Genomic DNA, 14,389 nt, shown 5'->3' with positions numbered 1-14,389 from the left:
AATGTTTCTTCATTAAGTTAGATGATGAGAATGTGTATTTTGTAATGTTAAGGACGTAAATATCAGTTTCTGTTTTGTGTTTGAATTCTGTGTTGAACTTTGCCAAAGGCTCTTTAGCACCTATGAGATAATCACATATATGTCCCTTAGATCTATTAATATGAATTATTATATTAACGGAGTTTCTAATATTGAACCAATCTTGCATTCCTGGAATAAATACTACTTGATCATGGTGTATTATTTTCTTAATGTGGTATTGGATTCTGTTTTCTATTATTTCATCTGGAACTTTTGAATAGTTATAAAATAAGCGATATTGATCTGTAATTTTCTGTTTTTTTCTTTTTTTGTGTGTGTGCTATGTTTAAAAGGTTTTTTAGCATGCTATCTTTATAAGGATGAGGTAACATTATTACTCGTTTCAAAAATTAGTAAATTTTGCCTATTCAAATGTTCTGGAATAATTTGTGGAGTATTGGGGCTCTCTTGTCTCTTAAGCTTTGGTTGAATTCTCCATGCTACCATTTGGGCCTGGTAAATTCTTTGGATAGTTTATTGATAGTTGGTTTGTTTTTTTAATGGAAATTTTTCCAATTAAGCTTTCAACCTTTAATGGTGGTACATTTTGGTATACTGCATTTCACCAAAAAATTATCCATTTAATCTAGGTTTGTAAATGTATTTATATAGTCATCTGCAAAGGAGTCGCCTCTGAATTTAAAATTTTTTTCTGTTTCAATGTTTTTTGAAGCAACTCATTTCCTTCTTAATAACCAAGCAGTGTTCTCAAATACATCTAAGTTCTAAAAGTTTAGTTTCACAGGATACCACAAGGATAAACTACCTTTCATACTAGCCAAATTCTTCCCAGATAAAAATCAGTGTCTATAAATGCATGATTAAGAAGTGAGGCATTCAATTAACCCAATACCATTTACCTGACCACATCCCTAGTTCCTTATTTCTCATTTATCACTCACTAGCATAAGTTTACTCAATTTAAACAATGAAAACAATTTATATCAATTGGCAATTCACAGGTTATGGTGCAGTTTTTTCTTTCTTTAATTCTAGCCTTTGTGAGGAAAGGGAACAAAAAAATCACAAAAGCCGAAAACAAAAAGCAAAACACCCAGCAACATATTCAATTGAACAATTGAAAACAGTTTGATTAACTTGAAGAGTTGAAAATTTCATTCAATGACAGAATAGCAAATTGAATTCTTGTAGCTCTATTTTCAGAGAGTTTCACCATGTCACGTGAACAAAAAAGGTGGCCATCCATGAAGAAGAATTCATTTATGACATCTGGTTTCTAAGCTATAAAGTATTAATAAATCAGGTATGAAATACATAATGTAAAAAAATGGATATTCCAAATGGGAATGGATGTTTTCTTCCAGAAGGGACTTACAAATAAATGGGTTCTATTTTTCTTTTAGTTAGAGGAATTTTTTTCTTAAGAAATAGAAATTTTTTCTTTTCACGATTGACAGATAAGATACAAAGTACTAAACAAAGACACTGAAACAGAAGTGTTAGAAGAGCCCTCAATTTTATAATGTACTGACTCCTGGGGTAAAGTCTGAGGCTCCAAGTGAATGATTGAATCGAGCAGGTCACAGATGTTTTAGGTACAGCTATTGTATACCAAAGTGACATTAATTATCCTATACTGCAACATAATCTTTCACAAATTTCTGTTTGTGCAATAATATCCCAGTTGCTGCTGAACTTTAGTGATTATTAGCATTTCTTCCATGAAGGACAGCCTTAATGATTTTAGAAGATGATTTCATATTTTCCATGATTTCAGTAAATCATATATATTTTCAAGGCAGAAGCAAACTCCTCAGAAATAATGAGCATACAAGAGTAATTTGGATTATTTCGGAATGGTGTCAGGATTGAAGGTGGGCAATAATTAATACTATGCCATGGTATGCATCTGTTAAGATATCTTCTCTGGAACTGTGGTTTTTCTTCTGTGACCCAATTCTAACGTAAATATTTGAAGTCAGGATGCATGTAAGAAGAACTAAAGAACAATAATGTTAATATCTATCAATGTGTCAAACTATATATTTAAAAGCATAGTTTTTATAAGTTCAAGTGAAATATCCAAAGCCTCATTATCATAAGTCATAATGAGTATCATTAATGAATATGTAACTATTATTAAAAAGGCAGATATTTGTAGAGTGAATATGACTACCTCTATCAAATGTCTTTGCATAGTTCATGCATAGACCAAAGTACAAAATTCCATGTTCAAAAACACGAGGTATAGCAATGAGAAGACAAAAATAAAAACCTGTAACTGGCTCTCCTTAAATATGATCATCAGACTTGCGTGGTGCTGAAGTCTAATGGGCAGCAGCTCACCAAAGACTGTGGAAGCTTGTCTTGTTAATCATGTACTTATAAAAGTTGATTTTTATCTGGGAAGTATTTGGCTGGTATGAAAGTTGATTTATCCTTGTAATCTCTAAAAATAAACTTTGAGGAATTGAGTATGTTAACACTTCTTGGTCAGTAAAAAGAGAATGAGTTGTTTCAGAAACACTTATTTTTCATATTTAGGTCACATTAAATTGGAATTTGTTTCTCACGTGGTATGAGAGATAGGGAGCTAATTTTATATTATTTTCTGTATGGATAGCTGGGTGTCTCAACAGTCAATCTATTCCTCTCTTATTGGTAATGCTACTTTGTCTCCTATGAAGATATTTTAATGGGATACCTATTCTGGTCCCTTGTTCTTCAGTTTATTACTAAACCATTTTCTCCCTGATTATTCTGCAATACATCTTGGTGTCTGCTATGGTAAGTTTCCGTATTATGCCTTCCTCAGAACTGTCTTGGTTGTTTTTAGACTTATTTTCCATATAATTTTAAAGAGAAGTTTGTAGGGTTTCGTGAAAAATTCTGTTGGGTCATTGGAATTGCAGTGATTTTGGAGAGAACTCATATCTTTATAATAATGAGTTCTTCCATCCATGGTATATCTCACTCTTCAATTAGTCTTTCTTTTATGCTCTTCAATGAAATTTTGAGATATTATCCATATAATTTTGGCCATGATTATTAGAATTCATTACTAGGTGGCTCCATCCTATTGACAATGGATTCCTTCTTCTATTACATTTTCAGAGTGATTGTTACTGATTTTTTTTTTTTTTTTTTGCTTGATAGTTTCTAAGTCAGCAACTTTGCTGAACCCTTTCATTATTTCAATAATAATAACACTATTATTTTGACTCCAGAGTTACTGGATTTTCCATGAAGATGGTGATTTTAACCCTCCCCCAAAAAGTCATCTTTTCAATTATTATACTTTTTATATCCTTTTATTATTGCTAGGATCTCCTGCAAATGCTGAATAATAAATATAATAATGGGCATCTATGTCTAGTTCATGACTTTGAGAATGCTTCTAATGTTTCCAAATTGTGATGTTTGCTGTGGTTTTGGTAAATACCTATTATCAGTTTAGGAAAATTCCATTTTAGTCTAAGTGTAACACTCCTTCTTCTGGTCTTTGAAGGAGTATGAATAATAGCAGTTAAAGGTTTAGTATAAAATCACCTGCAAAGTCAAAGAGCCAGTGCTTTGGGGGAGGTTGGATTTTTTAATATAATTACCAATTATATTTATTTAATGAATTTCCTCTGTATATTTAGCTTTACCAACACATTAATGGATTTTTTAAAAATCTATTACTGCTTCTCATGAAATACTCCTTTCTTCTGGGCTTAATTTCTGTAAATACATCAGAGAGAGTCTGCAGTTAGTAAACATTTTCCTTCTGTTTCTGAACATGTCTAATTTCCTTCATAGATGAATGCTGGAATTCTAGACTGCTAGTAAATTTCCATCAGCTTTTTAAGATATTATTCATTAGTGTACTTTAGATTCTCTATAGGTAATCTGTCTTTATACTCTGAATACTTTTAAGATTTTCTCTTTAATCTTAATATTCTGCAGTTTTACTGCAAAGTATTTGGGTGTGGATATGTTTTAATTTATACTTGGGTATTGGTGTACTTTTTCAATTAGAGGAACTCATGTTATTTTTCAATTCCGTAAAATTAGTAGCCATCACCTCTTTATGTGTTGTCTCTTCCTCATTCTCTAGATAAAGGAGTTCTTAACTTACGGTCTGCAGACCCTTTATGGTTTCAGGAATAAAATTCAATGGGCTTATGATTTGGGATGGGAACAAAATCTTTAACTCCACTGAACTCTGGCTGACATTTACCATTTCATTCCATCATGAATGATAGGAAACAAACCATAGTAGTATTAGCAGTTCCTTTGAACTTTAACCAATAGAAGCCACAGATATTTTCATATTTTAAGACTCTTTACTCAGTCTTATTTAATGCATCACTAAATAGTCCATAAATTACTATATCACACACTTAAAATTATCTTTATATACCTGTGATTGAATGTCTTTAGTTTCCTTTGTAATCCAATGTGTTTTATTTTATGTGTTTAGAAACCTTAAATGCATAGGCTTCACCAGGCTACCAAATGGCCATGGCACCAAGAACCTTGGTTTGAGACCCTCCTTCTGTTAGTCCGATTGACTCACCCTGGAAGCTCACTTTCGGTCCTCCTTGTCTCATATTTCAGATTTAAGTTTCTTGTTTTCTCACAGAATTACCAAATCAATATTCCAATTTCCTGTGTCATCTCTCCCATTTAATCCACCAGAGGACTTTAGTTTTTTTTCCCCTAGAATTTCACTTACCTGATTTTTAACCCTTCAATATTCTCGTCTTGTTTTATGGGTATTAATTTATCTCTTTGACTATTCTAAAGTTATTTTTTTAGTCCCTTTCCGGGTGCTCTATTATTTCCACTTCCTCATGTTGTTAGATTCTCTCGTGTGCTTTGAAAATGTTGTCAGGAGCTTACAGCCAGGAGCTGTCACGGAGAGAGTCTCACAGGGGCCACTACTGTGAAACCAGCTTTCATGTTTATTTCTCAGCTTGAAATGATGCAAAGTGTAAGAAGTGAGCTCCTCCATAAATGCCACATTGTAATAGTTTAAAAAATGGCAACTTGTCAATGGTCAGGTCATTTTGTTGTTGTTTAATATCTGATCTTGGCAACAAACTTGTCTACACTCAAGTCCTTAGTAAAAGGTCTTTCCCTCCTCCCCTTTCCACTTCTCTCCTTATTCTAGACAGGAGATGTGTAGGCGACTAGCAGAGGTCAAAATGACAAAGCAGGCTTGCATTCAGCCAGACCAAGCACCACTAGTTACAGCAAAGTGTTTTGCCATAAACTAAGAACCAACATAATTTGAACCATCAACTCTATAATGTCTTCAAGAATTTTCTTGTCTTTAAGGCAAGATTTCAAAAAAAGTATAGTAAGTCAAATTGTACATACTGTGACTTGGATGAACAGAAGTAAATGAAACTTTGTTTTCTATAACATAATGTGGGGGGGTGGGGAGGACCCACAACAACTTGCCAGTTAAGGTAGCCATTCCCTGATTTAAAAGCCTACAAATAAATATTCAGTTGATGCAAATGCAAAGTCATTCTCAGGGCACTTCTCTCTTCTTAAGCCACTTCCCTTTCTGCACTCTCCCTCCCCGCATCTCAGGCCTACCCTATTGTGGGAAGGATCATGGAATTAAGTATCATTTTCTGTTCTCTTCTCCCTCCCACTAATCTCAAAACATTTCAACCCAATCAGCTTTTCAAGCCTTTGGGTTGGCTTGGAGCCACTGAAAAACCTTCCAGGTGTCATACTGCGCCGTCTAGTGGAATTTCCAGGCTTCTCCAGGCAGAAGCAAATAGAATTTTCCTGGTCCATATAGTCCTGGTTCTGTTTCTATATTTGACCTCCTCACAGAGGGCTTTTGATAAATTTTACAAAAACAAAAATAACCAAGGCCCATCTCCATCCTGTCCCTCAATTCCATCAGTTCAGTATTTTCCCAAAAGAAACCTCTGCATCTGCCCTGTAATCTCTCTAAATTAAAACAATTTTTTTTTTAAAAAAAAAAGGCAAACAAAACCTAAAGGCCAAAGTTATATTCTATTTCATGAACATGTAGCAAGTGTGTGTATTGTCCTTAAATCTGTCTCTTTCCCAAATAAGTTGCTTCTTAAACTTAAAAAAAAAAGAAAAAAAAAATCGTTTTGCGAAGCTGTAATACATATGGCATTTTCTTCTGGCTTGGTTTGCCAGAGGACTGGGACAATGTAAAGATAGACTGCTAATTTCTTTTTAAAAGATACTAATTTGATAGGCTCTCTTTGATGGGAAGTTTATTGCTTTACATTATTTCTGGATTTATCAATGAAAACTACACAATGTGTTAGCATTCAAAAATGACATTAAGATTCCATACATCTTATTAATTGTACCTTCTATGCTTAGCTGTTCTTTGAGGGATTGTTGGGTGTTTTGGTTTGGTTTGGTTTGGTTTTGGGGTTTTTTTGTTTTGTTTTGTTTTGTTTTTTACCTTAATGCTATTTTTTGTTTGCTTGTTTGTTGCTTTTCCCTCCTTCCAGGTTAGAAGCTCCTACACGGAGTCTCAGCATGGATGCACCAAGGGGTGTTCATATTAAAGCATCTGCTGGGAAAATTGAGGCCCTTTCTCAAATGGATATCGAATTTCATAGTAGTGATGGAATGGTAAGTTCAAGAGATCAGGCTCCTGTTATGTGCCCTAATGAAACTCAGAAGTGTCGTGTCCATTAAGGTATCAGTATATTAAATTTATGGTCATTTGTAAAGAAAAGTGAAGAAAGGCATAGAATGGAAGATACTAAAGGAAAGCAAAAGACAATTTAACATTGAAAAAGGAGCCAACCAAGGATAAAATGCTTTTATTTAGACCCTGACAGCTTTTATTTAACTGGCATTTGTGCTATCAAGTCACTTACTTTTCAACTTTGAGAAAACACTATAGACTTTCAGAGCCCACAGAGAATATCAATTTTGCCATTTGCTGGTTATCCAACTTCAGTATTGCTATCAGTAGGAGTTACCTGTCAATGACAACATTTGTCTGTTCTTGCCCAGAGCACTTGTGCCTTGCTCACACCAAATTAAGTTTAAATGAAAACTGAATGTGAAAAAAGAGCTTTACAAGTCAACCACAATGTGGATAAAATCTGGGTCTTCAAATCTAGAAATAAAATATTACTTATACAAGCCCAAGTCATAATGAGGCATGCTACTCAATAGTGATTGTTGGAACCCTCTTTATTAAAAAAGGAAAAAAAAAAAAACCTCATTTCCAATCAGCCAGAAAATCACACATGATAGATCTTAAAAGCTCCAGAAGACGACCAAGAGTTTGGTTTATAAGCTGGATTCCAATCATATGATGCCATGTTGTATAGATTTGTTCAAACCACCACTCTCATCTTTTAGCCTGCCCCTTACTATTTTCACATATGTATAAGATGTGCTCAAAATAAGGTGCTACTCTATGAGTTTTCTTTGAAATACCTCACCTTGATAGAAGTTGGCACTGATCTGCACAGATTAGTTGTTTATGCTGCCCTTGCCTGGGTGAGCATGTTGGGATAGATGTGTGTGAAAGTCCTTTGTGCAAAGAAAGGGATAATGTCTTCCCACGGCTCCTTCCCTCAACCCACCCAGGTAGAAACACACAGCCCTCACACTGAAGACCCGGTACAGCTGGCAGAGGACTCATCTAGGAGTCAGAGAGCCTGAGATCTAGTCCTGGACCCAGCCACTAAATACCCACATGAACTCAGCATGGTTAACCTCTCTGGACCCATTTCCTCATTTGTCAAATAAGAAAAATGTTATTTGCCTTAACCATGTCAGAGGGTTGTGAGACAACAGTGTGAGAAGGTGGGTAACATTTGGAAGTTTTAAGCATCATATTATTACATTAATGTAATATTAGTAGGGAGGTGTGGCTGAGGCAGCAAGTGGATGTGGTCTGGTCCTCAGGCAAGCCAGGAGGCGGTGTGGCTGCACCCACCAAGGGCTGGGCAGCAAGCGGGTGGAGAGACTTTGGTGAGAAAGCAGACAGTCTGCTTGAAGCCCCCGCACACTCCAGTTATCAAGTGTGCAGGTAAATGCAGAAATGGAAATCAAGAATTTTGGAATCCCATTCTAAACCATAATGTCACTAAACACAATGTATTACCTTGAAAACAAGTAAGCTGATTTTAATATTTTCTTCAGTTTTTGGAATTCTAATGGAAAATAACATTATCATTTCCATGAATTAGCTATCATTTTTTACAGGTAGCACACAGTCTGACCCATAATTAAAGCTGATGTTCCTTATTACTAGGAGCTAGTTCAAAATGAAATGGTGTTGGGTCACCCACCAAATACTGTCCCAAGAAAGCAAATGAAAATGAGCAAAGAAGCAGCTACAGACTACCAGTGATGAAAGTTTGGAAGAGTAGGAAGAATTAACTGTAAGAAACGGCAGGAGTTGGAGCCGGGGGTTCACAACTAATGAAAGACATGTTAGGGAAAAGCAAGTGCCCAAAGAACCCAAAGCATTGGACAATAACCTAAACAGGTTCCGCCTTCGAGAACTCATTCCCATTTGATTTCTGTATTACTGACCTTACGCCAGACCACCTAGGAAAAAGCTTTGCCTGTAACTACTGAAGCTGTCCCATCCCCTGCTTTTTATGGCAGGGAACAGGACGCCAAGAGACAACACAGGCTGCAGATATCAGTTGGATAAAAGTTTAGTATTCACGGATGAAATTCATGCAAAATGAAGAAAGTGTCTAACCTTGTTGGCAAGGAGGAGAATTCAGCTTAACGACAACATGTTTTCTTTTTTCCTACAAGCTAGCACCCTGAGATGGATACGGTTTGATTTCTCAGCTGCCAATTCTAATTTCTTAATCTATCAAGAAGATTTCCAAGACTTAATCTCAATGGCCATTTGTTTTACTTGTATAATTTAGTTTAACTAAATTATAATATGCTGCCAAAATCTAATACCTTTTATTTTCATTGGCTTTAGTCTATAAGTTTCCTGATTTTCAGCATCTAATAGAAGGCAGAGGAGTCTCAAATAATATTAAAAAGTCGTAGAAATGGATGTAATTTCCTCTAGTGGGAAAATAAAGTCACAAATAAAATCAGGATAAATCCCAACACTAGTTAAAAATTAGTGAAATGAATATATTTCTGAGCTGTGTACTTTATTCTGATGAGGATGAAAAGATGTTTTAGCATAAAGTCCCAGTAGATGAATGTGAATCAGCAAAAAAATTCAATGATTTTTATCAAGTAAGTCTGAGAAGCATTTTTAGGAGTGGAGCATAGCAAACCTAAAGAGCAATTCAGCTTACAGACACACAAACTGTAATTGCAAATCTGTGGTAACAGTTTGTCAGTTTTCCTAGCTGGACTAGCACAAAGGATAAAGGGAAAATTGGCTTTCCTCCAACTTGGAGGATGAATTGTTAAGCATCTGTCTGAATGTAAAACAGAATTAGTCTAAAATATAAGATAATTACAAAACAACTTAAGTCAAGTGCCTAATTCATTTTCAATGATGAGAAAAATACTAATTTGTATGGAACATTTTGAGGTGAATTTTACACTGATCATGTTCTTCCTCTTGTTTCCTCCCATACAGCTTGTGCTAGACGCTGAAACTGTGTGTTTACCCAAACTGGTTCAGGGGACTGGGGTCCCCTCCAGCAGCTCTCAGAGGCTCTATGAGATTTGTGCCTGCCCAGACGGGAAACTTTACCTGTCCGTGGCTGGTGTGGGCACCACGTGCCAGGAAAGCAGTCAAGTCTGCCTCTAAACTATCTGTACCGTCCACAAAGTACCCTACATTTTCAGTGGGCTTTAATGTACTTGACTTCGAGACTTCAAAAACTTAGCCATTTTACATTCTCTAACTGGGATTGTGGATGGAAAGTGAAAAGACACAGTTTTTAAAAAGCGACTCAGAAAGAAAAATGTGCCAGTGAAAATGTTCAGACAACACTCTGTGATCTCAAAATGGCAAGTGGATGCTAGACAGACAAGTTGAAGGAATATCAAAAGAATGTGTTTATCCCACTGGGTTGATTAATTTGCATCAGGACAATTAATAAACTGGGAATCTGCTCTCCTCCACTTCCCTCCCCATCCCTTGTACATATATGTGAGTAACCATGAAATGTTGAATTGCTGTGTGGATTTGACTTATGATGACCAACTGTGAATATCTAACTCCCCATAAAAATAGCATTGGCAAACACTACAATGCTCCCGAATTTCTATGCAGACTCCTTAAATCACTCAAACCTGTAAGTTCTCTCTTGAGTTTAATGCAAAATATCAGGTTTTATGAGAAAACCTTCATGTTTTGAAGGCACTTTGAGGTCGATCTCATTTAAATAGTCCAAGGAGCAAATACTGTATTTATCATGCTTTCTTTATATATAGTCAATAAGCAATAAAATCAACCTACATTTTCCACAAGACTTCACAGTTTGAGTGCCTTGCTTTCTTTAATCCTCACAACCACCTTTTGAGGGAGGTATGTTTTCCCAGGGGCTCAGATATGACAAGTCACTTTTAACGTCACAAAGTGTCTACTGAAATTAAACCAAATGGTGAACCTAAATTTGCAGAGCTCTTTTCATTTGGCAAAACTTTGATATGTTGTCCCATTCTATCCAAAACAACAATCTGTGACAATTGTGGAGATGTGATAATCTTTGTTTGACAAATGAAGAGGTTTTGTCGGTCCCCAAGATGGAATGGCTACTAAGAGGTGGGACCCTTAACTGCCCAGCCTGTATACTCTACACAGTAGTTAAAAAGATTTAGATTTAACTTCATAGAATAAGACTCTCACTGTTTTCCAAGATGTATTGAGTGCCCATTGGTTATATAAGTTGCTGTATAAATCAAACAGGACACACTGAATCCATGGAAACAGATAAATTTTTGTGTAAGCCACTCACTCGCTTTGTAAATGCCCTTAATCACAAAAAGTCATGGGTTTACCTTTTTGTTTTACCACTTGTTATAATTCAGGATCCCTAAATAGCTCAAGATGTGGTGGTACCAACAGCATTGCAGCTTTCTAATTATAGATTTTATATCTATAAACCCAAGTTCAAATTCATTTTCTGCAGTCTCAGAACCAAGAGAAGCTGGAGAAATCAAATCTATTTCTAATGCCTTTTTACAAAGGCATTCAGTTTACAGTGCAGCCCACTTGAAACAACTTCCCAATTTTTATATTGCTAGTATTCTTCAACACTTGAAATTGCAAAATAAAAACACTGCCTCCTAAGCAGAAGCAAACAGCTTCTTACTATGGCATTACTATTAAAATAGACTAAATACTTCTGCTGTTTTGTTATATTTACTCTCCTGTTCCATGACTTTAGTTGTGCAAAACGTCTTCAAGCCCAGTTGACATACACAGGATCAACATGGAACATTATAAATTATAAATTATAATTTATAAATGATAAAATTATATAATTATAAATTAGCTGAGATTATAAAGTGAGGTCAAGCAAAAGTATAAGGAGAAAATGTGGAGAATAGAACCTTTTTTGAATACAAGGCTTGGATTAGTTTTTTTTTGTTTTTTGTTTTTTTTTTTTCTCCTTAGCTGTATAGAATCATCTTGAAAGTTGTTATAGATAGCTGCATTTCCAAGACTAAAAAGTAATTTATCCTTGGTTAGAATAAAAACTTCTCCAAGGGCAATTATGCTCTAAAATATATTACATAAATCTGCCTTCTCAGATGCATCATACATAAATGTAAATTTTAATTGAAAGCTCACAGGCCATGATTATAAAAAAGCTAATGAGGGCTATAGACTGATACTCCTCTAAGTTGTTTAAGTTTTTCTTTTCCAATTTATAATCTGAGTAGACACAAGAGTCAGAGATGAAGATCAAAAGATCAGCTTTAAAAGTAAGGGGAACAGTTTGATTTGCAGCCCGACGGACTCCCTGGTGCTTGGCACCTGAATGAAACGCCTCCCCCAGCATGTGGCTCACCACGTGCAGGACCAGAGGACGGTGAGGCAGTGACCCCTTCTGAAGCAGACAAATCCAAAATACAATGACGGGGGTGAACCACGCATGTTCAGGTCCTTCTCCCAAATTCCCTAATCAGGTAGGTCTCCCCTCTTCCTTTGGGGAGCAGTGAAGGGAGTGGGCAGCTGAGGAGAAGGTGGAAGCCATCCTGAAAGGGCAGAAAGTTCTATTTTAGGGTCAAGGGCGGGTCCCTTCACACTAAGGTTTTTAGGTTGTGTCTGCTTTATATAGCTTTTTGACCCCTTCCCTCATTTAAAATTGTTTCTTACTTGTCTTTAGCTCTTCTCCATATCTTAAATTCTATTTCAAAATTTGCTGTGGTTTGGAAACAAAATGAACTTCTTCAAACTTTGTGTCAAGTAAAAACAGGTAGAACATTGTCTAAACCATTACTGAGTAAAACTGACAGTGCATAGATATTGCAACTTCAATTCTGTCTTCTTAGAAGCTGGGCTTTGTATTCTCATTGAGTGTACTTCCCTAACCACTTAGCAACTATAAAAGAGATATGCTTAAGGAATTAGAAGGAAATTTCCTCAACACGATAAAAGGCATATATGAAAGCCCACAGCTAACATCTTACATAATGGTGAAAGACTGAAAGCTTTCCCCCTAAGATCAGGAACAAGGATGCCCACTGTCACCATTGTTATTCAACATTGTACTGGAAGCTCCTGCCAGAGCAATTAGGCAAGGAAAATAAATAAAAGGTGTCCAAATTGGAAAGTAAGAACTAAAACTTTCCCTGTTTGCCAATGACATGATTCTATATACAGAAAATCTTGAAAAATTCCACAACAAAGCTTCTAGAGCTAATAAACAAATTCAGCAAAGTGGCAGGACACAAAAACACCCTTAAATCAGTAGTGTTTAAATATACAAGCAATGAACAATCAGAAGAAATCCAGAAAAAAATTCCATTCATAATAGCAACTAAAAGAATCAGATATCTAGGAATAAATCTAACCAAGGATGTAAAGGACTTGTATACAGAAAACTATAAAACATTGCTGAAAGAAATCAAAGAAGGCCTGAATAAATGGAAGGATGTCTCAAGTTCATGGATCAGAAGACTAAATATCATTAAAGATGTCAATCCTACACAAAGGAATGTATAGATTCAATGCAATCCCAATCAAAATTCCAACAACCTTCTTTGCAGAAATTGAAAAGCCAATCATCAAATTTGTACAAAAGGGTAGGGGGCCCCAAATAGCTAAAGCCATCTTGAAAAAGAAGAATGAAGTTGGAGGACTCACATTTCCCAGTCTTAAAAAAAGTTACAGTAATCAAAGCAACATGGTAGTGGCACAAGGACAGACATACAGACCAATGGAATCAAATTGAGAGCTCAGAAATCAACCCTCACATTTATGGCCAACTAATTTTTGACAAGGGGAAAAAGACTACTCTCAATTGGGAAAGAATTGTCATTTCAACAAATGATGCTGGGAAAACTGAATCTCCATTTGCAAAAAAAAAGGACCCATATACCTCACATCTTAAACAAAATCAACTCAAAATGGATCAAAGACCTAAATATAAAGGCCAGAACTATCAAACTCCTAGAAGAAAACGTAGGGAAGCATCTTCAGGACCCTCTCTTAGGCAATTGTTTCATAGCCTTTATACCCAAAGCACATGCAACAAAAGAAAAAACAGATCAATGGGATCTCCTCAAAATCAAAAACTTTTGCACCTCAAAGGGCTTTCTCATGAAAGTAAAACAACCTACACAAGGGGAGAAAATATTTGAAACCAGGTATCCAACAAAGGTTTACTATCCAGAATAAAGAAATCTGCCAACTTAACAACAACAAGACAACCCAACTTAAAAATGGGCAAAGGACTTAAATAGATCTCTCTACAAAGATGTACAGATGACTAAAAAGCACATGAAAAGATGCTCAACATCATTAGGCATCAGAGAAATGCAAATCAAAACCACAATGAGATAACATTTCACATCCATTAGAATGGCTGTTTAAAAAATGGAAAATAAGTGGTGGAGAGGATGTGGAGAAATAGGAATACTCATTCATTGCTGGTGGCAATGTGAAATAGCACAGCCACTGCGGGAAACAGTTGATGGGTCCTCAGAAAGCTAAGTATAGACTTACCATATGCCCCAGCAATCCCTCTACCAGGTATATACCCAAAAGAATTGAAAGCTGGGACTCAAACAGATATTTGCACACCCATTTTCATAGTGGCACTATTCACAATTGCCAAAAGATGGAAGCATCCCAAGTGTCCATCAACCAATGAATGGATAAACAAAATGTGGTATATACATACAATGGAATATTATTCAGCCATAAAAAAGAATGAAG

The 14,389-nt window shown here is 35.7% G+C and overlaps 1 protein-coding gene across 4 annotated transcripts in view; it reads left to right on the top strand.

Moving 5' to 3' along the window:
- SGCG (sarcoglycan gamma) overlaps positions 1-10,536 on the top strand; it is a 196,066-nt gene extending 185,530 nt beyond the window's left edge. For all 4 annotated transcript variants that reach the window (XM_037799811.1, XM_037799810.1, XM_037799812.1 and 1 more), the window contains exons 7-8: positions 6,546-6,669; positions 9,632-10,536. In XM_037799811.1, coding sequence (XP_037655739.1) covers positions 6,546-6,669; positions 9,632-9,805 — 298 coding nt within the window. In that variant the 3' untranslated portion in view covers positions 9,806-10,536. The remainder of the gene's footprint in view (positions 1-6,545; positions 6,670-9,631) is intronic.
- The last annotated feature ends 3,853 nt before the right edge of the window (positions 10,537-14,389 follow it).

The sequence above is a fragment of the Choloepus didactylus genome, chromosome 12 (assembly GCF_015220235.1).
Source record: "Choloepus didactylus isolate mChoDid1 chromosome 12, mChoDid1.pri, whole genome shotgun sequence".
Taxonomy (NCBI): Eukaryota; Metazoa; Chordata; class Mammalia; order Pilosa; family Megalonychidae; genus Choloepus; species Choloepus didactylus.
Note: the sequence above shows the minus strand (reverse complement) of the source record. Positions and strands in the feature narration are given on the sequence as shown.